At 39.7% G+C, this 27,113-nt stretch overlaps 1 protein-coding gene across 3 annotated transcripts in view; it reads right to left on the bottom strand.

Annotated features, from left to right (window-relative positions):
* Window positions 1-27,113, bottom strand: part of HIVEP1 (HIVEP zinc finger 1) — a 95,516-nt gene that overhangs the window by 20,729 nt on the left and 47,674 nt on the right. For all 3 annotated transcript variants that reach the window (XM_081206108.1, XM_081206107.1, XM_081206109.1), the window contains 2 exons: window positions 11,268-11,321; window positions 1,983-7,885 (listed from right to left, as the gene is read on the bottom strand). In XM_081206108.1, coding sequence (XP_081062234.1) covers window positions 1,983-7,885; window positions 11,268-11,321 — 5,957 coding nt within the window. The remainder of the gene's footprint in view (window positions 1-1,982; window positions 7,886-11,267; window positions 11,322-27,113) is intronic.

Genomic DNA, 27,113 nt, shown 5'->3' with positions numbered 1-27,113 from the left:
TGGCAGCAAATTCCACTGTCGAACAGCTCTTACTGTCAGGAAGTTCTTCCTAATGTTTAGGTGGAATCTACTTGAAAATCTCTGTTTAGAATCTTAAAGGCACCTGCTTTTAGTTAGACAAGTTTCTACCCTTTAGGGATGTTGAAAATATCTTACAAATCTGAAGCTTTGAAAATGGAAGACAAAAGAATCTTACAATTATTTTTTCGCATCTCTTTATTTCGAAGCTCACACATTGATATTAACTGATAGCTTCTAGTTTCAGCTGCTTGATATTAGCAGTGCTAGTGAAACTTTGTCATCCCAGCTATCTGTAAAACATAGCTAGTGAGAAATTTGGCATATTCCACCCAAACCTGTAAAAAATATGTTCCTCTGATAGTGAAATGCAACAAAGGCCCACATTCATAGATACAGCATATGGCCCTGGCAGAAAAACTGCAGGTAGTTTCTGAAAGGAGGTTTTTCTCCATTTAGAGCAGCTGCAAAACAGCATCCTTTATAGATTTATTTGAAGGAGAGCTTAAATTCTCTTCTTCCATTTTCAGACTTGCACTAGAAAATGAACTAATGACACCAATTATCAATAACTGTGTTTTACTGCTAAGATTCACCGGCTCTTGTACTCTGGTGAACATCTAGAGCTTTGTGTATGCAGGGCCTGCCCTATTCTTTTCCAAGTCAATAAATGCTCAAAATGTACAATGTGAATTTCCTATTGCATTTGTAGAGCATTTCTGGACTTCTAGACCTTGTGTGAGGTCTGTTCATTCCTTCAAAATCCCTAAATGGCACATCCTACTACAAGGAAATACATAGTTTTAGATGCTACTCCTCATGTTGTAAGATCTGCAGGTGAAGTATTAGACTGGGTCAGAAAATAAGAAACATGAGCGCAGAAGAGAGGCTTATTCAATGGAAGTTCCACAAGTGACAGATTACATGATGTAAATACAGTTATTGGAATATTAGATATTGGGATGAAGTAAATATAAAAGGATGGATGGGGATCATTGGATGCAGGAATTTCTTCTGTGAGCAAAAGTGGATGAATGCAGAAAGGGATTTCACTGTCCCACTAGTTTTCAAAACCTAAAAATCCAACTTTGGCTTTTTTTAGGATCAGGCAGGGATTTCCATTCATCTATTCTACCAGCTTCGAAATTAATGCCCACATTTCTCTGTAAAATAAATTCTATTCAATAATACAACTCCCCAAAAAATCTTCTCTCTTTATACAATTTTTCTTCAAGCCAACGCAGCACAGTACTATAATAAGATGTAAGCTTCATTAAGCCCCAATAATAAAATATTTTAAAGAAAAGCAGCCCATGCATGCTTTTTGTTTCACAGACTCATGACAAAGCAGAAAGTCAATCTTGTTTAAGCTATATGCACAAAATGCCTATTGCATTTTAGTGCAACTAAAACTTTCCTCTTCTCTGAGGTTCATGTAGCTAAACCTCTTGACCCCAATGAAGTGTTCATACAGAAAACTCCTCTGCAGTTCTGACACAACAGAACACTGCTATTCCTAAAGGATCTCAGTTATGTGTCACTGTGTGTAGGCCTTGCCCTGTGGGGAAATGAGCTGTGAAGAAGTATGAGACACCTTAACTTTACATTCCATGAAATTCAATAGAGGCATTTTAAAGAATAATATTAGCTCTTTTGGGAATTTCAAGTGTCCAAACAATATCCAAAAGCTCTTTGCAGAAGCACCTGGCTTTCTGCACAATTTTTAAAATTAGGATATGGCTTTCATGAGATGTGATAAACCTCTAAAATTTTAGGTAGGTAAAGATAGCTCAACATTTATATAGTGATGCAATAAAGCAGTATTAACAATGCACCAACAGAGTTCAACGAGTTTTCCTCCCAAATGCAAATAAGTTATCCTCATTTTTAAGAGCTTACATAAATACTTTAGTATAAACACTTGAATTCCCCCTCTTAAAATAAATATGTTTTATGCATAGTACCTTAAGTAAGTTGTTCTTCCACTTGCTTGAGTAGACCAGTATGTCAGATCTGAAGTTGGTACTTATTGCTAGAGTATAAGATGGTTTTCCAGCTTTCTGTTTTGAATTCAGAAGGGAAAGAGCAAGTTTTGTCGGCAAACCAAGTGGATTGGGATTGTCAGGACTGACAGACCAAGAAGAATAAACGGAAGTCTTTTGGTCATTTTGCAACAGGTGCACAGGCTTCCTTTTTAACAAGTAACACCATGTAAAGTTTGTTGTAGTCTTTAGGCTTGGAAAAGATAATCGCTGTATATCATCCGCATTCACAACGGACAAAGTGGCTCCAGATTTTGCTTGGCTCAAAACACTGGACTGCTTATCATCATTCACTTCTGGGGACATTCTCTCTTGACTGTTATCTGGAACCTTTAGAAAGGAAGTCTGAATATTTAGTGAAGTAGATTCAGCTGACTTTCTGACTGCAAACCTTCCAGTTTCAGAGATCGATGGGTTATCATATTCTAAAGGCTCCTTTATGAGTGAAGAAGCCCCACACTGAGCAGATTCAGCTGAACCAGGCAGCAGAAGATCTGACGAATTACCAGCTCCAGTGCTTTTATCATCTTGATCTAATGAGAAACCTTCTAGGGGCTCAACTGTGCAGATCTGCCGCACTAAGAGTGGCTTTTTTTGCTTGTTAGGTTCGCCAGCCTTTACGGTCAAAGGATGCAGTGACATAGCACCTGTAGTGCAAGCAGCTCCACTTTCATCTTTAACACGCTTCTGGTGTTTTTCCATGGCAATGTCTAAACTATTGGCTGGCGAGAGCATGCGCTTACTTGAGGCTGTGGCTTCCTGCTGAGGGAAAAGTCCACCAACTGGCACTTTCTGAATCATATTTGAGGACCCCAGGGAAGCTGAATTTTTGCTTTCCGTCCCACAAATCAGATTTTCAAACACAGATGCTGGCTGCGAACTTGGCAAACACCTCAGATGATCTTTGTGGGATTTTGGCAGCTGAGTTTGATCTTTGACTGTTGGCACTGATGCAGTGTTTATTTGACAGAGAGACTGGTTTACCTGATCCCGTGTTACCAAAATTTGAGGAAGGGGTGCAACAGCAGCCAAACCATATGATGGAATATTACTGTGAATGCGCACAGGGATGAAGGGCGCAACATGATACATCCCACCACTGCAATTATCGGGAGCAGTTCGTTGCAAGGGTGGCGCCACATATTGCTTGGACACTTTGTCGTTCAGTTTAGTATGTATTTCTAATGAAGACCCAGTCTGCTCTGTGCCAGCTGCACCTGGAAGACCTAAAGGATATTGCTTTCCTATGTGCAATGCTTTAACTTGAAGCTGATATTTGGGAGCAAAACAGTCTTCTTGCATACTATGCTGACCAGCAACCATGCTCATGCTTTTCTGAGTTCCAAGTGCTGATCCCTTGAAAGCTGATTGGGAATACTGACTGAGTGAAGCTTGCTGACCAGGATGATGTAAACTAGAGCCTAAAGACTGTTCACTAGAAGGCAGGTTAAGAGAGTTGTTGCTCTTCACTGACTGCGACTCACGCAAAGGCTTGATGTAAGTCTGGGGGTGCTGAGAACTTGAAGACAATTCCTCGGGTTTCCCAGAGCCCTGCAACCTCTGCAAGGACACTGAAGAAATATCTGTTGCAGGACTTATTTGAAAAGAAGTACTTGACATGACATCAGGCTGATTCTTTTCTGGAGCAATATTTAAAGATATTTGTCTTACAAGGGGGCCCCTTCTCCTTTCTAACAAAGGTACATGTCCACTGCCAGAAGTCAGTTTAGAAGTAGATATCTCTAGAAGTGAGGCAGGCTTGGATGGAACTGCACTTCCACAGTCAAATGACTTGCTTCTGTAATCGGCAACTTCCATGGATGGCTGGGTGCAGTTAATTTGTTCAGAAGCAGCACGTCGCATTTCTCTGAAATGAGGACCAGGCACACTAAGCGTATTTGAACTTGTAGGAATTGTAAGGAATTCCAAGGATTTATTTGTAGGCTCTGCTTTGGAAGCACTCTCATTCTTAGATACATCATCTTTATCAAAAGAAGTTGAGAAACTAGATGCACGTGACAAGCTACTCTCCCGACTGAGACTTCTAGAAAGCGTAGATTCAAAGCTCGACTCAGCAGAAGAATGTTCCATTTCAGCCAAGCGAATTCTTTTCTTTTTGGGTGGAAGTTTTTCTGTGGGTAGCTTTGATAAGGTTTCACTACGCTGCGGCCAGTTAAATTTTTCTGTCTTGTCCTGATCACTGCATTGGCTTTCCTGATCTCTATCAGGCTCCTCTGTCACCAGTATTTCAGGAACCTGGATGTTATGCTGGCGAACAAGTCTTAGTGGCTGCATTGGTGCACTCTTTTCATGAGAAGTGACTTGACGTTCATGCAGCTGAACTCTTGAGGCTTCTGCTACTTGAGGATGGTGGGAGGCACTCAGGAGAGAATGCTTCTCCTCTTGAGCTATAATGGTACTCAAGGAATGGAGCTTCACAGCTTTGTTAGCATCCTGAAGGGAAACTGGTGATACCCTTTCAAATGAATCTGATTTTTCAAATGAACTAGGTCTGCTTAAGGAGTTTGTGTGCTGAATTACTGAAATCCCGGCCCCTTGTCTTTTCAGCTCTTTTTTTTCTGGTGCCACTGGAACAGCCTGCTTCTCCCCATGCAACCTCATCTTTGGCCCCACAGTCTGCTCTGCGCCATGAGTCTCCAGCTCATCTTGTGCCAGTTTTTGTAGGGAAATACTACGTGAACCTAAAACAGTGGCAGTGTGTTTGGAGACACTGATTGTATTTCCGAGTTTGTTTTGACACTCTGACCCAGCTATGCTCTTTGACAAACTACTACTTGCATCATTTGTCTGCAGTTCATCATCATCATCTCCCACACTTTTCATTTTCCTCCTTTTTCTTATCTGAGATGTCTGCTCCCAGACACCGGTTGAAGTGGCAACTCGATAGTGAAGAATTTGGGGTTGTGTACTGTTCAAGACCGTCTTGTGCTCAGAATCTCGTATAGCTGCCTTGGTTTTTGGTCCATGTAACTCTGAACAATAGAACTTTTTGTGGTTTTCAAAGTTTTCCAGTTTTCTATATCTGTTTCTGCAAGTCTCACACTCAAACATTGTCCCTCGGCCTTGCTGTGACTTTTTTTTATCCATAGTTGACCCTTGGACAAATGATTTGCTTCTTGACATTAAAAATTCACTTGATGTGTTGCATCCATAACTTTCATCTACAGATCGTGTTTGTCCAAAAGTGTGCCCTTCACTGACCGAAGAATCTTCTATTGCTGCTTGCCGAACAAGGGTGCGAGGGTGTCCGCCTTGGAGCTGTGGAGTAGCAGGTCCTGGCACAAAGACATCATCATACAAGGAGCCAATTTTATCATCAAATGACTGACTTCCACGTAGGGGGTGAGGGGGAGGTATTACATTTGTAGGTACAGCTGAATAACTGGTAGTTGGCATAGAATTACTTCTGGTTATAGGTAAACAGTCAAGAGTTGGTACAGAAAGCAGAAAAACCTGCTTTGACTTCTCAGTAGGTGTAAAAGGAGACTTTGGTATATCAGAGCTTGAGCTAGTCCTTCTACTCATAGGCTTTAGGTCAAACTGAAATGAGTCTTTAAAAATGTAGGATTTTGGAGAATCAATACTACCTCTTCTTGAAAGGGATGTTCTCCGTGGCTTCACACTATCCAACTGTTTGTCATCCACTACAGCCTCATTATCAGATATTATCTTTGAAATGCGTTCTTCAAGCATTTTTGTGGCCAGAGGTGGTCTCATCTGGCCAGATGAAAGCAAGGTCTTGTCAGCACAAATGGTTTGCACAACAGATGCCACAGTGGTGCTCATTCGTGGCACACAACTTTTACTTGAGTCTTTTTCGGAAGAAGGCAATCCTTTCATAAATGGAGCTGGTGGACTCATGGTCTGATCTGCACTTTCTGAACGTGAAAAGTAGCCTGAATCAGTGCTACCTAAACTTCTGGGGCTCAAGAGACATTTTACTTGCTGATCCTGAGAACAATCTGTCGCCTGCTGTCTTTGTAGTTGCGCATGTATTGCTGTCCCTACAGGGGTCCCAAGCTGTTCCTCGGAAACGCTTGTTTCAGTTTTCTGATGTTGCTTAGCATCAGATTCATTTACCAGCACATGTGTTAAATTTGGTTTCACATTTGTTACTTTCAAGTCCCCTTGTTGTTGTGTTTTAGAAAGCGTAGAGGTGGGATCTGCTACTTTGGGGCTATCTGATCTCAAAGGAGATACATTAACAGGGCAAACAATCACCTTGGGTAAAGCTGTCCTTGGTTGCACAGATGAGGCCTGAAATGAGGAGTCACCCAGCATATATTCCGGATTTCTTAAAGAAATGGGACTACCTTTGTGCAATGAGTCAGAAGTGGAAGGTATTTTCACTACATGCACAGGTTCAATTTCTAATGATCCTTGGTCTTCTTGTCTTTCATCAGCTGTGCCTTCATCATCACTGTCACCACTTTCTTCCACATCTGAATGGATGCTAAGTGCTTTGTCAGATTCATGGGAGAGAAATCCACTAGAATCTGGCTGGAGGACAAGTCCAAGTTTGATAGCATGAGCATGAGACTTCTTGTGCTTATACAGATTGCTTTTGGTCTTAAATGAAAATCCACAAGTCTCACAAGGATATGGTCGTTCTCCTGTGTGGGAGCGGATGTGCTTTAGGAGAACACTGGGCTTGGCACAAGCCCTATTACAATACTCACAAACATATTTCCCTAGTTTTTTAGGCTTCTGGACTTTTAGAAGGTTACATATTTGTTCTACACCATGGCTGACAACTGAAGCTATCTGGGCTGAGTTGTACAAGGGAGCTATAGATAATTGGGTTGTAGAGCTAGAGGGATGAACTGACAACGGAGATTTTGCTACTAGCTGGTTTTGAGAAAAAGCCTGAGTAACAGAGGATTGGGGGCTCATTATTGAAGAGGTTACTGCTAGGCTGTATATATTCTGGAGTTTGAGATTTTCCAGGTTCGGCTGTTGCACCAGAGAATTAGTGAGGCTCTGACATGGAGCAATTTGTTGGTTTTGTTGCCCAACTTTAGCAAGAACTTGCTCTTGTGAGTGATCAGCTGAGGGCATCTGTGCTTGTTCACTCTTCCCTGATGTTGCTACATGCACAGTCTGTGAAGTGCAAGGAAGAAATTGAGATCCAGCTACAAATTCTGGCTGCACCAAAGCAGCTTGACTTTGGACACTCAGTGTATTGGATGTGAGACAAGAAGAGGCGCTTGCAGTTTTATTTGGTCTCAGTTTTTCTATTTGCATCCCACTGAAAGGGCACTCTTGTGCTAAGGTGTTCAGCTCAGGCTCCATAGCTTTCAGTAAGACATCGAATGCAGTATTTGTACATGAGGATGAATGACTACAATCAACAAAAGTAATACATTCATTATTGTCAGCCTTGGCTGCACTTGAGCTAGTGGAACCCTTCTTCACTGTTAAGTTTAACTGGGATGAACTGTGGTCTTCTACTGGCCATTTATTCAAGTCCAAGGATTGAGGTAACAGAGACAATTTGGGGTGCACCGAAGTCTCAGATTTGGACGTTTTAATAGCTACCTCACTGCTAAGCATCCCCTCATTTTGTTTGTTTTGTTTCCCATTCTGCGTTGCCAAACTGTGCACTTCTTTTAGGAGCTCTGAAGTATCAGGAAGGATGTTAGACAATGAAGAAGGCTCTTCTGCTTTTTCTTTAGGCTTTGCCCGAGCTGGAGTTCTCAAAGGCGATTTTGGTATTTTCGTCAGGTGATTCTCAGTTACAATCTTTTTACGTTTCACACCTTTAACTGTGTCCGTGCTCCCTCTTGTAACAGCCTTGGAGATTTCTGTCAAACACAAAGAAATAAAAGTCGAATGGTGATTCTGCAAATATTATCAGCATCATTTACATAGTACTTTCAACATATTAAATGTTACCCAACCTTTACCCACACCTTGTTACCTATTTAATGCCATTCCATTTAGCAATATAGGAACTGAAGCAGAAGATAGTAATTTGCTCAAGAGCACCTAAAGTTCGTGAGTCTGAGCCAAGTTTGAATTTAATACAGCATTTCACTGAACCACACTAGTTTTAAGTACATTCTTAATTTACAGAATTTGCTTCAGAGACCCCTCCCAAACTTATTTCAGTTCTTGTACATATTAATTATATTCCATTTTCATCATGTTTTCATTACCACTATACAAACCATTTGCTCAATTAACTGCATTAAATATGAATGAAATTCATTAAGATGAATCTTGGTCCAACAATGTTCCCTCCTCATCTTGTCTCTGGGTGTGCTCAAGAGTAACTCCATTAAAACCAATGCTTTTCACTCACGATTAACTTTATTGATTTCAGTGGGTCTATCTTGAGTGGATAATATAGATACTAGTTCACAGTTTGGACACTCTGGTCCTTGGTCCCCTCCAAAATCTATTATACAGGCCCTAAGGCTGGTGATATATTGATAAGATTGTCCAAAAATGGTTTGAAGTCCATATTGAGATATTGGTTTCATAATTTTTGACCTGTCGATATATTGTGAATCATGAAGTGTGTGGGTGTGGGTGTGAAAAACCGTGAAACCAGCTAATGCCTTTACATAGCTCCATCCTTATTTTGGACATTGTTCTATATCACAAAGTTCAGCTGGTGATATATCATAATGTTGAAAACCGTTCGCCTCTACACAGTTCCATCCTTATTTCAGGCATCATGATATATTGATATATCACAATGATTAACTGGTGAAATATTGTGATGTTGAAAACCAGTTATCGTCCAGCCTTAATGGGCCCACCTTCAGCACATGGGACTGTTTCTAAGCTGCTCTATTCAAATGGAATACTTCGTCAACAAGAAATACTATGGCAGAGATGGGGAACCAGTGGTTCTCCAGTGTTGCTGGACTCCCACCATCCTTGATGGCTGTGACTGCTGGGAGCTGGTGTTCAACTATATTTGGAAAGCCACAGCTTCCCCATTCCTAAGAGAATACAAAACATAATTCTGCAACCAAGTCTTCATTTGAGTCAGGTGGGGAAGGCAAATATCTAAAAGTCATTTGCACTTCTGGCCTCTAGACCTTTAAAATATTCACTTGAAAACATTTGAATGGAAGAGTTTCTTTTGTTGAGACGTTGTACTCAGCAAAAATCAGTGCATTCGTGTATTCTTTCTTCATATTTAAGACAGAATTGTCAGAATAGCTTTGAAAGATTAAGTGCTAAATTAAGCACACTCAGTGTGTTTTCTTCTCTATTGTCAAAACAATCCCAGCTCTGCTGGGTCTGGCACCCGTTACTGATTTACTGAGTAGATTTCAGCAGTGAGAGATTTAAAGCATATGCACTTACAAATGTTATGTTTTCTTCAAGAATCATCAGCAGAAATTAACTTCTCCATTCAGACAAGAATTTAAGAGCAATGATGTTGAATTACAATCCTAGGTCAATGGTATGGAAATGACTAAGACACATAATTTAGATGGGGGAAAGGCAGCTGGGACTGGATATCAAACAAGTTGCAGGAAGACATGGCCACAGTGAATACAACTGTGGACAACCCAATGCTTCTTCCTCAGGCGCAATATGTTTCAGCCTAGAAAACATGTAAAGTTGAGCAGTCAAAGGAATGAGGACAGACTGAAGTGGGGCAGCAATATACAGATTCACCCAACAAGAAACAGAATGGGATGAATGAAACCTGACTGAGACAGAAGGAATAACCAGCTTGCTGTAGCCTAGTTACATTGGGTGAACCTGATACCTTTCAAGAATTTATTTTGCTTTTAAAATTAAGCTATGATCTGGATTAGCAGAAATGGACAACAGTACATATTCATGCATGGAGAAACCCAGTGATGTATAAAATAAAGGCTTTGATTACCTAGATACCCCTTAAAGTATGAGTTATCTTTACTGGGCCATCACTGTCAATGTGGCACTAAAATAAAGGTATTGCTGTGTGTAGAGGTAGCTAAGGCTTATGTCAGTTGTGCCCTACTAAAAGTGCAAAATAATGTAAGTTATTCTAGGTGATGGATTTTTATTCAGTACTAACAAAATGCTGTAAGTTATATGTATTTGGAGGCAAGGCTTGTATACTGCTGGCAAATCACATTGAACTTCCTTATGCAACCCGTGTCAGTGAGAGCCAGGCAATCCAGTGTCAGATACAGAGAGCACATTTTGTGTTTAAACCTGGTAATAATTTGCAATGTAAAAGACCATAAACTAAGGGCTGATTTCACTTTTTGTGCTCTGGGACATATAACCAAGTATTCAATATATGCTGGCCCTTACAAGATGTTTGGAATCAGGGGAGAATGTGTGTCTTAAATTTAAAAGTCCTGAAACTGTAGATTGAGCCCTTTCTGGCAGCTGCCTCAAAAGGGTTTATTTGGGTGTATGTGTGTTTTTAAAGAGACATATACACAATTCAACACTAATAACCTTATGCAGAGACCTCAGTATGGAGGCCTTAGCTTCCTTCCCTTTCAGAGCTCCGCAAAAAAAAATTCCCTGTGACGATCATTTACCAGTAACAGGTTTTTAGGACACTTGAATGAAAATGGTCAAAATTTAAATTCCAAATCAACGCCCAAGTTTTCAAGACTGTTGGATGCCGATGATGGAAATACAAAATAATCAGTAAGGAACATGGTAGTAACAACATCAACATATTCCAAGCAGCTAAAAGTATTCCAAGCAAGTTTAAAATGACGCAAATATGGAGAGAACGTTAATAATTATTAAACTAAGTTCTTTCAGTCCATTTAGCAAGAATACTTTGAGGATAAGGTAATAAGATTGCACCATCAACAGCTGCTTAAAATTTAGGGAAGATAAAATTATCACAGTTAGTTATTAGGCATTATAGCTAAGTGAAATCCCCATCTTCTTAGACCTTCTGCTCCTGAACAATTTCTGGGGGACAAGAACAAGAGAGGCATCTGATTGGCTACTGTGGGGAACAGGAGGTCGGACTGGGCTAGTCAACATGGTGCCCTCCAGGTGCTGTTGGGCTCACATTCCCATCAGCCGCAGCCAACAAGTCCAATGGTCAGGAATGGCTGGCCACTGTACTGTATCTGCAATGTGAGCTGATGATGGTCTTTCATTATTAGTATTATTAGCATATCATTATTTATCATTATCATTATTATTATGGGATTGCTGGAGAAAGGCTGTAGGAAGAGAAACAGTGGGGTGTTTTACCTTTCTGTGAGTCTTCTGTTTCATTAAGTTCTTTTTGTGCTTCTTCAATTTTGTCTAATGAAAACAAAAAGTAAATCAGAAAAAAGAGGGGAAAACATACTTTGATCACAAATGGTTTTAATTTCTTCCCCTCACTTTGTTGAATAAACACTTGTAAAAAACCCCCCCAAAAAACCCCACCACCCTCTTTTTAACATTATGGAACAGTTTACTCACCCTCATATACAATGCGAACACTGTTCATTGGAGGTGTAAGGAAGGCAACCAAAATGATTGATGAACTGGAACAACTACCCAATGAGGACATTTTAAAAGGCTTGGGGCTTTTTGGCTTATTCTTTTTTATCATTTATTTTTATTACATTTCTATCTTGATCTCCCCCCCCCCCCCGCAAAGAGAGACAAAAGCATAGACAAAATGGTAAGTGGGGGGTATTGTGGAAAAAGCAGGTAAGTACATAGATGTGAAGGCCCATAAACAAACCAGGAAAATTGGTTTGTCATCTATCCACCCCAAATTTTCTGGATTATTTTCCAGGCCTTCACATCTTTAGACAGGGGTATGTTTTTTCATCTCTTATACTGCACAGTACTTCTTCACACAACGCATAGTCAAACTATGGGATTTCCTCCCACAAGATGTTGTGATGTGTACCAACTTGGATGGCTTTAAAAGGGAATTAAGACGAGCTCATGGTGGATAAAGCTATCAATGGCTACTAGTCATGATGACTATATGTTACTTCCAGTGTCAGAAGCAGTATGCATCTGAATTCCAGTTGCTGTGAAACATGAGGAGGAAAGGGTTATTGTGCAAACAACCTGCCTATGGGCTTCCTGTGAGAAGAGAATGCTGGACTAGATAGGCCTTTGATCTTATCTAGCAGTGCTCTTATGTTCTTAGGGAAAACCATCCTGCTCCGAAAGCTTAGGCCCATTTAAAACTACATTAATATTAATGTCAATTAGCGCAGCCCATTAGTGGCTATGCTTCTGGCTACAAGTGTATGTCTGAAGAAATAGGGCTTAATAATGTATCCATGAAAATACTCAGGCTGTAATAAAAATCCAGGAGGCAGGAGTTTCACGTTCAGGAATAATCACAAAGACTGATGCTATTCAAATACATAATGTGGGTGGGATTATGCGGTGCTTTCAGAGGATGTAAAAGATCAGAATGTGACAAAGGAAAATAGGTGGTTACAAATATATGTAGGGTTCAAGCAGTTTGGGATTTCAATCACTGATACTTAAACTACTGGAGTAAAATCTTCAAAGTCTTAGTCCTGAAAATAAGAGGTGTCAGAAGTTAAGGTTCCTTACATCTGGATTCTACAGGAAAATGTTACCAGATGTCAAAATTGCAAGTAAGATATAAACAGTAGGGAAAAGGAGAAAAACTTTAAAAGTTCTCTTCTGCACATCTTTGAAAATCTAAATGAACATAAGGTTTAAATCAATGCCTCTTTTTCTGAACAAAACAGTGGGAAACGCCTCAAAGAAGTCCCTGTAAATTTACTTGGAAAAGATCGGTAAACACTAGTATACTTATGATGCCTCAATCACATTTGTTCTGGTATTGCCCAGAGTGACCTCAATATATTAACATACTGATCTAAACCTTGACGCTGGCACAGCATCCCACTTCAGGTTATGGTATCAGCCTCATTGTAAGCACTTTCTGGCTTGACCCAGAACCTCCTTTAATAAGAAAGTAATATTCTGACCCATCTGTGTTCACTGAATATTAACTGTCTCTTTCCTGGTTCTGATTATGGCAGAGAACAGATATGATGAAAAGTGGGTTAGAAATAATAGTATAATAGAACTGTAGAGTTGGGAGGGACTCCAAGGGTCATCTAGTCCAGCCCCCTGCAATGCAGGGATCTCAAGCAAAGCATCCATGAGTGATGGCCTCCCAACCTCTGCTTAAAAACCTCCAATGAAGGAGAGTCCACAACCTCCCGAGGAAGTCCATTCCACTGTAAATAATTAAATATACATACATAAATAAATGGCTACCATTATTTGTTGTGTATGTTTTCCAAGTGCTTCTGTCCCCAAAGGGCTCCCTTTCTCAGTGACTTTTCAGCACTCCTTGTGAAAATGTTTAGTTTTAAAGTGCCCTCTTTCCTATTACAATAAAGTGACAGAAGCTTTGTTTTGATCCAAGCCATGGGGTTTCTAAATAGTTCAGTGAACACTTCTGAAGAAACTTTATTATTCCTTATTATTTGATTTTCTAGTTGCCTTACAGTCCCTGTTCTAACTCATCCCCATGACAACCACAGAGACAGGTTGCTATCCTTTTCATATCTCCTTACAGAGACCAAAGAAGACTTGTTCAAGGTCATCCACAAAATCCCTGTCTGAGCTGGGATTTGATTCAAGACCAGGCACTTTTTCTGTATATGTGAGTGTTATAATCTCATTTCCAGAGTATGTTAACACTTATAATTTTTATTATTTTAGATTGTGGTAGATTGCAGTAGTGGGGAAAAGACTGTTGAAGATTTGGATTTAACAATTAAAAAGTTTTATGAACAGTAAAAACAGACACACTACCTGTAAAGAAGATTATAATTTGGGATGATCAAATCCAGCAAAAGGAAACCATACCTCAAATACTGATGTCCACTGTGTTTCAATATCATTGCAGGTGTGTAGGGCAGATACAATGACAGTATTACATATCTGTTCAAAACTCCTTATACATCACCAATGCTTTCTGATGGCAGTCGAGAGCACAACCCATTCCAAAGTGGTCGTCACTTAAAAACAATTAGGGTACGGGGGAGCCGTTGTATTCTGATACCCAAAAAGAGCTAATTTTACCGTTATTAAGGAAATTACCTGGCCGCTCAGAGGAAACTTATGCTAAATACCTTCTTGCCAATAAAGAACAGGATATCATCAGGCCTGTTGCAAAATTCTGTTTTATAGCACCAAGGACAAGACAGTTGTGGTGACAGTGATGGCCAGCGAATGAGTACTGATTTTAATCACTGGGATACAGATTTTAGCTGAAGGAGTGTTATTTTTAATGTAAATAAGTTTATAAGGGAATTTTAATTACACCTGCTTCTTCATGCGGATGTGGCATAGAGTTGTTGTTGTTGCTGCTGCTAATTTGCTGTCTGGTCTTTGACCGCAATCAAGATTGATTGATTGATTGATTGATTGATCGATCGATCAGGGGTAGGGGACCTTTTCCAGTCTGAGGGTCACTGTCCCTTCTGTGAAACCTTTCAGGGGCCATATGCTGGTGGGCAGGCATGAACAGCAAGCAGAACAACAAATGTAATTTTTTTATATGTACAACAAGCTAGGTTCTTCTCTCTCTCTCTCCTCCATTCAAATAATCAATAAGCATTATCAGAGTTCATTCTAGCCAGGTTGTGGGTTGTGAAGGAAGGCCAATGCGGGGTGTAGCCTGGGAAGAGCTCTTTTACTGTTCTTTCGAATAATGTCCAACACTTTGGTACCCTTTACCTGTGTGTGTTCTAGGAAAAGTATATCAACAGTACAGCAATAATTTCACTTCACAAGTCTTAATAATGATGCTGCTGTGCTGGTATAGCCTTTGTAAGTGTCATTTTATCTCGGCATCATTTTGTCAACTTGCGCTGAGGTTTTTATGTTGCATGTCACCTGTCTTTCTTGCAGACAGTCTGCTGCCTAGTTTGTGATTTGCCATATTATGCTTGTGAGTTCAATTTATTTATCTCAGCTGAAAGCATTTAAAATCAACAGGGGCACATCAGTACAGCTTTCCAGTTTGCTGACATCAGTTTCTGGCTGAACCTCTAAAATGTCAGCACTGTTGAAATTACTTCTGAGTAGCCATTTAGAGGATTGCACCTTCCTTTTTATCCATGTAAGCTCTAGACCTAACATACACCATGATGCACAAAATTTGAGTTTGTAAGAACGACCTTTGGCAACCTGGCACCTTCCACATCTTTTGGACTACAATCTCCAACAGCCCTAGCCAGCACAGGTTGGTGAAGGCTGTCCTTGTGTTTCCAGCAGATAGAACAAATTACATTAGCAGTAAATAGGAACAGTAAATGAGCAAAACACATACAGTACTTCCAACTTCCAGTGCCCATATCGGCTATGCCGAATTGTAAGGATGACAATTAGCAACAAAAGGTAAAAGATGTATTGGGAACTGCACTTTCAAACTAGCAGACTAATGAGCAAAACAATTAGTCTCTAAATGCTAATTTGTACTGCTGGACAAACATTTGTTATAGTTAAGAACAGAAGCCAAGGAAAAATGTGTCCCTCCTATGTTCCGTATTTCTGCTTGTGACCTTAAATGAACTCTATACAAGAAAACATGTGGACTGCCCACGTAAGAGCTAATTTGCAGCTGATAAGCAAGCATAATCATTCAGAGAGAATTTGAGAAAAGTGGACTCGAAAACTTGACTAAACTCTGAATCGGAAATGTGAAATGTTTTGGTAACATTTTTGTTGTTGAAACAATGATAGATGAAACTACAATTTCTGGGAAAGCTAAACAGCAACATTTAACAAGTAACTAGTCTCATATATACAAGTTATTTAAAGCAACAAAAACAACCTAAGTAGACCATTGGACATAGGCCAGTGACGATGATACCAATGTAACTATGTTGTCAAAAGAACTGGTCTTATATGTGATCTTGGCAACCAGAACAGTAATTGCAACTCAAGGGAAAACAGCTCAAAATATTACACTGGACACTTGGTACCACTTACTGTACTCTGGAATAAATCTATAGTGGAGGAAACCAAGCATAATCTGAGATTTTGAAAAAGACTAGAAACTCCAGACACTTTTTATTCCTTTATGACACACACAGCAGAATCATCGTTTTCAAGACAACCCTCGTCACAAGCCTGGCAAATCTGGAACTAGACTTGATGATTTCATAAAACTGATAATCTTTACATGCACTTCATATGCAACTACACACTCTACGTGCCTATTTCTTAGTTTTGTTTCTCATCTTTTAATTTTTGTCTGCTGTTTTAATAAAATGAAAAAGTTATCGAAAAAGGAAAAAGATAAATCACTGCTCATTCTCATTGGTTTAGAAATGGAAACTGCAGCATCTCCCTGAAAGACACTGTGTCTGTGTTAATTGTTTTTTAAAATCTGAGGACAAGCAGCCATTGGGCAAACGACATGGTAGCAAAGGTCACTAGTTGAATCATTAGATTAAGACATCCATTTACAGTACACAAGTAGCATTACATAATGGCTTTACTTCTCATTACTGAGAGCAAGTCTTATTTGTTTCCCAGAATAGGATTTGTTACTATATTCAGTTCAGTAAGATATTAGCTGTGGCAACAAATGTTTTTTATTGATAATTTACTTTAATATTATTTCAATAATATAAACTACTCACAAAACTTCAAGGGGGGGGGAATCACACATGATAATGTATCAATCTATCTCCTAAATGACAAGTGTTTGAGAATAATGATATCTGGATGATTCCCAGGCTATAATCATGATTCCACTTGAGCTCATAGGAGTTCTAACATTGATTACAGTAGCAATAGGAATGATTCTTTGGTGTTTAAGAATGCACAGCCAGGATGTACATCTGTGCGGGTTCCTTCCTGTGCTTACATTTGCTAACTTATTTTTAATTATATAATAAATCCTATTTGTGAAACTACAGGAATGAATTTCTTGGTGACATTATAGTCTCTCCAAAGCCAGGTAAGCTACCTGCAAAATGTGTAAACCAGCAAAGTAAAAACAAGCAATGTGACTTTTTATACAGAGCAGAAGGTATCAAAATGCACATACATAGGTCAGGCAGGCATCTGCACAATTTATGATGGAAAAATTCCTACACGTGTACTGGCATATTAATGATTTTGTTAAGTATACAACCTCTGTTACTAAGATGGTCTCATGTCTCTGTGCTTTGAGACTCAAGAGTCTGGTTGAGCTTGTATTCAAATAGCAAGAAGGCTGTCATGATTTCTGGATTCAAAAGCCTTCTCTGTCCTATTGATAGCAGGTTTATCAGGCCCCACATGGATTGGTAAACTCATTATCTTCTAATTTTTGAGGGTTCTAAGTTCTGCCTTATGTCAAAGGTTCTTCTGAGAAGAGGAATAGCAAAAACCTGTCTACCACCTAGGTCTTAAATATCAACTTTTGGTACCTTAATTCTTGAAGATGTTGTCCTAAGGGAGAAAGGGGTGTTGTTTTTAAGAACTGCATTGATAGCCTATCTGAAGGCTTAATTATGTTTTTGGTGGTGGAGAAAATTAATTAGTACCTGTATAGTTTCAAGGGGAACTGTGTTACAGTTGGCCATGATCACAGTATTATTACTTTTTTTGCCCAACTTTCCTCCTGGAGCTCAAGGTGGCTTACATGATTCTCCCCCTCCCCATTTTATCCTCACAACAACCCTGTGAGACAGACTAAGCTAAGAGACAGACTGTGAATGGTCCCAAATCACAGCTGAGTGGGGGGGGGGGTTTGAATCCTGGACTCTAACCACCACACTAAATCTAGATTTGAATTATTTCATACGTAATTTTACATAAAAAATAGTCCCCATTGCTGCTGGGTGGCCTTTCAGGTGGAGTTCATTTTCAAATACTAACATGCCACATAAATGTGATATTCATCCATACAGCTTCCCTTTTCCCTATAGAGAAGACAACTTTGCTTTCTAATTTGAATATATACAGTGGTACCTCGGGTTAAGTACTTAATTCATTCCAGAGGTCCATTCTTAACCTGAAACTGTTCTTAACCTGAAGCACCACTTTAACTAATGGGGCCTCCTGCTGCTGCCACGCCGCCAGAGCCCGATTTCTGTTCTCATCCTGAAGCAAAGTTCTTAACCCGGGGTACTATTTCTGGGTTAGCAGAGTCTGTAACCTGAAGCGTATGTAATCTGAAGCGTTTGTAACCCGAGGTACCACTGTATTATGCAACTTTGCTTTCTAATCTGAATATATATTATGCAACCTACTTGATAACAATCAAGTGCACAGCACAGACGTATCTTACAATCCTACTAACACACATTAAAGTTACCTTGAAAACTGGCCCTCAGTTCAATTTTATTAGCATTCAAGAACATACACCAAGCAGTCTCCAACCTTTCACATATGAAAACAGGGGAACTCCTGTATTCAAATGAATGGGGCTACAGTATCAGCCCAGTTTAGGCCAATAGTAGGCTGAACACAAAAGCAGGCCAGAGAAAATCCAGGCTTAAACATGCCAAAATCATAAAGTGGGAACTAAACGCACAGGCAAGCAGGTGGTTCATTTTATTAACAAAAGTTGCAACCCATGTAATTTGGATTTCATTTGTTTCAGTGGAAACATATGTTTGGGCACCATCAGAATTATAAATATACAGTATCTCACAAATGCTTTACAGAATAGCATGGTAGGCATAGTCAGTTCCTTTGTGATGCCTGCTTCCTGGGCTTTAGCTACCATGTGTGTTTATCAGTACAATAGACAAAAATGATTTAAAAATCAACAGGCACTTGGCTTGCTATAGCATCTCCAGGTGAGTAGGGTGGAGAACCACCCTGCTAAAATTAGGCAGAAAGGAGGACAGAGGACAATTGCATGTTGAAGGTGAATCACAAAGAGTCCACCTAGAGCACATGGAAAGAGAAGGCCTAATTCTATGAATCTCACTTATGGAATTTCTTAGGGAAAAAGAGGAAAGTATCAGATTCACTATGATCAAAGTGTCTACCTGGCAAAGCTAAATAGTCCAAATCAAGAATCTGTCAGCTATTCTGTACATGAAATACAAAGGGCACTGACTATTTTGGAGGCTTTTCAGAGGAATGTTTTACTACTTCAGTGTTCTCCCCCCCCCCCCCGGGTAAAATTGTAAATATTTGTGTAAGCTTCCCACAGCCCTTCAGAATAGCCCTATCAATTAGTCTAAACAAACAGTTGTGTGCACATAAAGCAAGCAAAGGTTTCCATTAATGACATTTACATCTATATCTTCCATCCCAAAATGTTCCAAAGACAGGACAGAGTGAAAGAAAATGGTGCATCAGGCTAATATCTGTAATTTTATTGTTGTTGTTAAGTTATTAACCACCTTAAGTACAGTTTCTGTAGAAAGGCAGAGTATAAATTGTAACAAATTAAGTTATGAAGGAGGAGAATTACACTGAATACATTTCCCTATCCTACTATAAGCATACATAGAAATGTTATTACTGCATTTGGTCCACCCCAGATAGGTCACTTTGGTGTTGCAAACACAGCAAAAACCACAGGGGAGGCAGCAGTTATGAGTTACCAGTCTCTGCAGCCACAGTAGGTGATATAATTCTTCAGTGGTTTGACTTCATCCTCGGTAGTATGGCCGTCTCTCAAGACAGACAGATGCCAACAAAAATTTGATGCTATTCTTGGTAATCCAGCAAGGTGTCAGTGGTCTGGTTTGCACATAAACCATTGGTTAATATTATGTATGAACCTCACCCAGCAAATTAACTATGATTTATTAGCTATGGTTAAGGCTTGCTTGTTAATCAAGGTTTGCTGGTTGATAAACTTTAGTTACAGTTAACCATAGCTTATCATTTTGAGAACCTCCTCCTTACCTATGGCTAAGGAGCTGTCACCACTGAAAAGCAACAAAAGCTGTGATGCAAGAGTGGGGAAAAAATGATTATTATTATTTATTGAATTTATATACCATCCTAAACAAGGAGGTCTCAGGGCGGTTTACAGAACAAATTCAAGTCACTCTCAAGGTTGGACTGCTCTTGCTATAGTTTTTAATTATTATGTGATGTACAACCTGAGGTTTAACTCTGGTTAATATTAACTACGGTTAACGTTTACCATGGTGTTGTTCTGTGTGAACCAGGCCTGAATCTGCTAGTCACCCAACCCTCATTACTAACAGACCATCAGGAGGAGCTTTCTGGCTTAGCATTGCAGTCATGTGGCTACCCCCTAGCCACAATGATAATGATATTTGCTTTAGTCAAATATGCAGGGGTTTCACATCACTGGCCACTACCTAAATTTTCAGATGCTTGGTAATTTCAATCTAAACGGAGTATTTAGAACTGCACTTTTAGTGATTTGTCACAGGTTGAGGGGAAACAGATGGGATCAAACAGATGGTGCTTCAAGAATATCTTGAAACTCTCAGACCGTCAAGATGCATAGGTTCTCTATTTTCAGCAAGTGCTCCCCCATTCAAGGGACTACATAACCATAGTAACGAGCCTGCTGACTAGGTACCACCCAAAGCCTGTCTATGCAAGAGTCCACAGAAAAAACCTTATCCCTCTATTCTTCACAATTACTTAAAACCTTGCACAACGAGCCTTTCCTTTTCTCCCCATTCATTCTAACCGGCAAATACGAATTCAAACATATTTTAAAAAGGTCCAAATGTCTGCAAAAAGAACAGAAATTGTTAAGCACAAATTGTAAGGGGGTGGGCGGGGAGAACCCTATGGCAATCATCTATTTGTTAAGACTAATGCATTTGGTGCATTAGATTTATGCCTTTTGCTTATTGTGTTTTGTATTTGAATGTCTAGAGCACACAAAGCCAACGTAGTGTCCTCTAGATATGCAACTGACCATGCTAGCTGGGCCAGAGGAGACTTTGGAGTCCAATAATATCTGGAGGGCAACACATTGTCTACCCCAGGCCTAGGGATTCTTCATGCTTGTTTTAATTCTGTTTCTCCAAACAGGATTTCCTACACCATTGTGCTAGTATTTATATTTTAAAAATCAGAAGATTAGCTTCCCCCCGCCACCAGTCATACATAACACACTGACAAAATATGTTCTCTGAAGCCTAAACCGGAGATGGTTCACGTTAACCAGAATATAACTTGGTTCTAAATCCAAATGTAGTGTAGTTATTATAAATTAAGACTTCTCCCATGCCTATTGAAGTATTTGAAAAAGTTGTAAACTGCATGTAAAATGTGCATGTTTTACTTAAAAGCTAGGATTTAAAGGCTGTATTTGTGTACGATACAGGCATTAAAGATGGTATCCAAAACAGACCTGACTGCAGAAACAAAGAAACCTGTACCACCTTAGATTTACCACTAGGAGTCAGCTTTGCACAGGTCAGAATGAGCACCAGGCTCTAATGTACCTAATATATGAAAAATAGTGAATAAGCTAATACAGTAGTACTGAGCATTTAATTATAATTTTTTTGTACACAATTCTGTCGTCTTCCTAGTGCTGTAGACAGATTAACAATCTACACCCGACTGAGCTCTCTTTGCCAAGAAAACTCTTATAGTCCTCATCTGGTAGAATTCATATGCCAATTCAGAAGCAGGTCATGTCCACAACTTAGCTTAAATCTGCTTGAGACAGAATGCACAAAGTTTGCTTTGAGACTAAGTAACTTGCCCAGTCTGGTACAGGAATAGTCCTGGAGCAAAACTGGTTGTTTCAGTTGCAGAAAATTCTCTTTGCAGGGAAGAATGGGGGTGCTTAACTCTCCCCCAGTCAGACATTTCCCCAGTTTCTACTTATTCCTGGCATTAGTGCTACAGATTGGTGCTGACCTCACAAACATAGGTACAGAACTTGGGGGAGGGGAAGCATTTAGGAGAAAAAAAGTGGCATGGATTTTTAAAAAAAATCCCAACCTTTCTCTGCAATGAGAGAGAAAAGACTTTCAAGCTAATGCAGGCTTCCTCAACCTAGGCCTTCCAGATGTTTTTCACCTACAGCTCCCATGATCCCTAGCTTGCAGGACCAGTGGTCAGGGATGATGGGAATTGTAGTCTCAAAACATCTGGAGGGCCAAGGCTGTGGAAGCCTGAGCTAATGATTACATGGCCAAACAGTGTAATGTGTAGTTTGATCTTTGTTACAAATACTGCTGCAGTTCTAATAAATAAATTATTTGGCTTTGTTTCCCCAGCCACTCTTGACGGCTCCCAACAGAATTAAAAAGCTATAAAATATGTAACATTAGAAACTTCACCAAACAAGGCTGCCTTCAGATGTCTTCTAAAAGACAGATAGTTGTTTATTTCCTTGAAATTCCTTGAAATCCACCACCAAGAAGGCCCTCTGCCTGGTTCCCTGTAACCTCACTTCTTGCAATGAGAGAACTGTCCGAAGACCCTTGGAGCTGGACCTCAGTGTCCGGGCTGAATGACGGGGGTGGAAACACTCCTTCAGGCTGTTTAGGGCTTTAAAGGTCAGCACCAACACTTTGAATTGTGCTCGTAAATGTACTGGGAGCCAAGTTCTTGATGGTTACCTTTGACATGATGGCCAGCAAGCTGAACAAAACATTGGACCTATAATACACTACAAAGGAGAGGTTATTCCTAGGAAGAACACTCTTGTTCCAAAACCCATTTCCATACGAGTCTCGTACATTATCCCTCTACTGAATGCATCACTAACCCTAACTGCCACCACAAGCATTACCACAGCCTCCGCAGCTCCTCCACCCATGGCTTCAAGGTTTCTCCTCTCCAGGGGCCGATGAGCTCTGGCATCATGAACAGATACCAGAACTCCAAACGTGTGCACACATACACAAGCATATATTTATAATGGAACAATTCATGTTCAACGTGCCACAAGCCTTTGTTGTTTTAATATGTCATGGAGAATGCCATGCTAGAAATCTTCTCCCTACGAAGCCCAGGTGTGTAGGAAGCCTTTTCAAATGGGAAATTGCTCAAGAATTCCAAAGTGGTAGTGAGTCTCCCAAGGGCTGTACCATGCAATTTCCCCCCTCAAAAGTACAGACTGTCTTTTACTGTTGGCAGAAATGGGAAAGAGAAGGAATCGTGTTGGCACTGCGTTTAATTCCAGGGGTGGAAAAGGTAATATTCTGTTGCAGTTGCCACTGAATTACCCGTGCTTCTAGAAGGCCAAGATGTAGTCACTCCCTAGGAACTCCCTTTGGCTGATTAGGTTCCCATGCACTTTTAAATGTGTTTGTGGGAAGGGATAGGGGGGTTATTTGTGTGTGTGTGTGTGTGTGTTCTTGTTTTTATTATGTATTTTGTGTTTTTATGTTGGGAACCATCCTGAGATCTACGGATGAAGGGCGGCATATAAATTTAATAAACAAATAAATTATAAATAATAGGGTAACAATCACCAAATGGAATGTCTAGTTGCCATTTTGGGGCCAGTTGGCTCAAAAGTCGTATTTTTCAATACAACTGAAATATCCCAGATAAGATTCTAAATGATGTGTTGTTAGTGTGTGAAAACAGGAAAGAGTCAAGGATCCCCAGGCATGCACCTCCAGATGGTGGAAATGACAGGTGCCATCCTGGCACCCGGGAATCTTCACTTGGTTGCAAATGGCCAATAGCCAGGTGCAAAATGTGCCTGGTACCTGGCAAATTTCAAACAGTGTCTCAAAGTGATTGAAAATATAGTAATATAAATAAAATAGTGACAAATATGAAAACAGTTAAAACAATTGCATTTATAAATAGACTTTGAAACAACAACAGCACATGCTTAAAATCAATTCAAATCCCAGTTGGGATAAGGATTTTAAGAGGTTTGTTGAATGAAGAATACTTTAAGCAGGTGCTGAAAAGGCAATAAAAATGCATGTGTAATATGCATTACCGGGGGGGGGGGCGTGTTTCCAAAGGATAGCTGCTGTCACACTAAGGGCCTGATTCCGACATCACACGGAATAGACCTCCTGAATAGGATGGTATTTGCAGAATGCCCTCTCTTGCACAAGGCAGCAATCAGTTGTGTGTGTAAGAGATGAGGTGATCTTTTAGGCAAGATGCTAGTGACAGGAGTATCATTCATCCACTAGTGGAAAGGCTCTCCTGATAAAACATGCATTTTGAAGTTTATATCCTACCTTTCTATTTTTAAAAAATAAACTCAAGGCACTTATCAAACATAGAACTAAAACTAAAAACATTCCTAACAAATGAAACAGGAATTATTGGATAATATAGGTTAGAGTCCACCTTAGGGATTACCCTGTGGTTGCAATGGAGGCAAAGAAATCCTCCTTCTCTGTCACCATTGTACCTGCACAATTAGCCAGCAGAAGCTATTAGTTGTCCTGTGGACTTTGATAATATGATTGACTAGGAGCTCTTCTTCAGGAAGACATCTGCAAAATGTGGGGGTTGCACCCTAATCTCCTGAAAAGGTTCTTTCCCCCTGTAACTGATGAAAATGTAGGTACAGAATGACCAAATTTAACATTCATGGTTACAAAAGGAGTTAAAAGTAATTGGTAGTCCAGTATATGAAATGTGACAATAGAGTGGAAAACAGCTGGCTATGAGAGTAGATTGAAGGTGCCAATAACTTCCAACTCTTGATGGGCATTTTTATGGTCTGGCCCAAACCTGAGTGGAAGACCTCAAGGAAATGCAATTTTCTATTTGATTTCCAGATTACCAAGTAGTAATCTTTCTAATGCAACTTATAAGTGTTACCATTGAAATTTAAGCTTTAGCTGAACAAAACAAATGGCAACAGAATAAAAATATGAAGGGCAACAAAGCCCAAACTGATTGCTAAGCTGAACAGAACAGAACAGGATGCCTGCCTCTATTTAACAGTTTATGCTGAGTGGGTTGTTGTTGTTTTTACTGTCACTTCATTAGCATTGTATCTATATAAATCAGCAATGTTAATTTGCATAAGCAATATATATTTCGTATTAGACTTTTGTATATGTTCACAGCTAAAGCCAAACCATGGCCAGAGAAGATGCCAACTTTATCTGTAACAGTACATATTGGGCTTAAAAAAAACCCAGTTTATTACAACATATGTTTAAGTCTTTTCATTACTTTTACATCATACAAATTTTCTCACTCTTCTCCTCCGACTCATTCACCAGGCACACCCAACATGAACTATAACAGACTGTATATGCAATAAGTATATGATGAAATATTACTTTCAACATGGTTCATCAGATCTTAGTTTTAAAATATTCCAATCATGTTAATCGATTAAGGCGCCCTAAGCATCAAGGCGTCTTAACAGCTGTCAAGGCAGAATTCCATAGAGAATGTGCATGGAATTCCCTTCAGACAAGTTTGCAGGCTGGCAAAGGATGGAGAGAACAATCTCTCCCACCTTTACCAGCCCGTGTCTTCTCTCCTGGCCTTGGAGGAAGGGAAATAGAACATCACTGGATTGTCCAAAGAGCAATGGATTGATCTGCAAGTCAGTTGTCAACTCACTGAGCTTTTATGCATATAAATCAAGTGGGCTACTGAGAAGTGCTCCATGATTCCTCCACCACCCTGTTGTGTTTCTAGTCCAGCCAGTGCCTGCTTTTTACTCATAAGAAGGGCCCACATTGTGATTAAAAAGCAAGCAAGTAAAAAGTGTGCAGCAAGTAATTTGTGGGGGGCTAACTAGCAAGTTCCGCTGATTTTTGGCTTCATCCTCTGAAGTCTACTCTTATGTTCTCTAACCCACAATTGTTTGAACACACACACATTAAACCAACCCACCTTTCTCCAGTCCATTGACCAGGAAACTTCTTCTAAATTGATTAGTTCAATAAATTTGTATTTGTGAGATCATTCATACAGTATGCAACTAAATCAAAGACAGGAAAGGGGTAGCAAGTGGTGACAATAGGGGCTTGATATTAGGTAAAATAGGGAAAAGGAGAAGAGGGTTTCTTTTATAAGGCCTTAAAGGGTTGATATACTTGATAAATTGTTCTGTTTCAGGAAAAAAGATGGTGCTACAACTAACAGCATAATTTTACATGTGTGCCTGGAAATAATCCCCACCAAATTTAGTGGATTATGCTGCATACAAAGATGCCTGCAAGATGAAGAATAACTAACACAGAGAGACACTGGAGTATTGATAATCTGACACGTTAATAAATGTTATTAAAATGAACCAAGCTTCACAAAAGGATAAGATACACTGGTCACAATGTTCATCTGGTTATATAACTTTCTTGAACTCATAACAGATGAGACATGAATTCCCAGAAGACCCCGTTTATTAAGCTGATCGCTCATTATCTATTTGACTTTATAAAAAATTAGGTCAACGGCCTCCCCAAATGATGATGTAATCTAGAGAAACACCTTGACCAATTACCCTTACGTGGGAGGAGATGGGCAGATGGCAGGGAAAGTATGCAGTTCTTATCAACTCTGACCTGGCTGTGCTGTAATTAGACTAGGACATAAAGCATTTTCTTAATTGTTCAATCAGTACCACTCACTCATCATTCTAATGAGTGTTTTTCCTCTTCCAGGAAACAGGAGTTGTACATTTTCCATGTACTTTTTGCTTACCCTATTGGTCAGAGTATGTTATATGTCTGTATTGACTCTTCCCCACCCCTTTTCTTTTGACCAACATAATTCTGGGTCATGAATAAACCGTTGGCATGGATAGAAATGTCAATCTTTATGAGATAATTTGGGCAGCAGTCAGTTGTGGCAATGCTATTTTAATTTAGGGATGCTAACCATGAGAAATTTGCAAATTTCCCTACTATGTGAAAGGCTAAATTAAAAGGACACCAAGCCCCTGTGCCCCACAAGTACCTTGCAAATCAGTAATAAGATCTCCAACAAACTTGTAGTTTCACATGCCCCTGTATGAATTTCAACTCTTGCTAGACTCAGATTTTTAACTACTAAAAATATGTACACTTTCTTCATGTTCCACAGAATAACAATATTTTTGCTCACATTTTAGCTTTTAATTCACAAATTCTATCAGCACTTTTTCTGAAGAGGCACTTCAGAATTTGAAACTTTGGGGAGTGTGTTCGGTGTGTGTGTGCAAGAACTGGATTTCTAGCTTCTTAAAATGGCCTA

This window comes from Podarcis bocagei, assembly GCF_964188305.1.
Source record: "Podarcis bocagei genome assembly, chromosome: 8".
NCBI lineage: Eukaryota > Metazoa > Chordata > Lepidosauria > Squamata > Lacertidae > Podarcis > Podarcis bocagei.
This window is presented reverse-complemented; position numbering and strand designations above follow the sequence as displayed.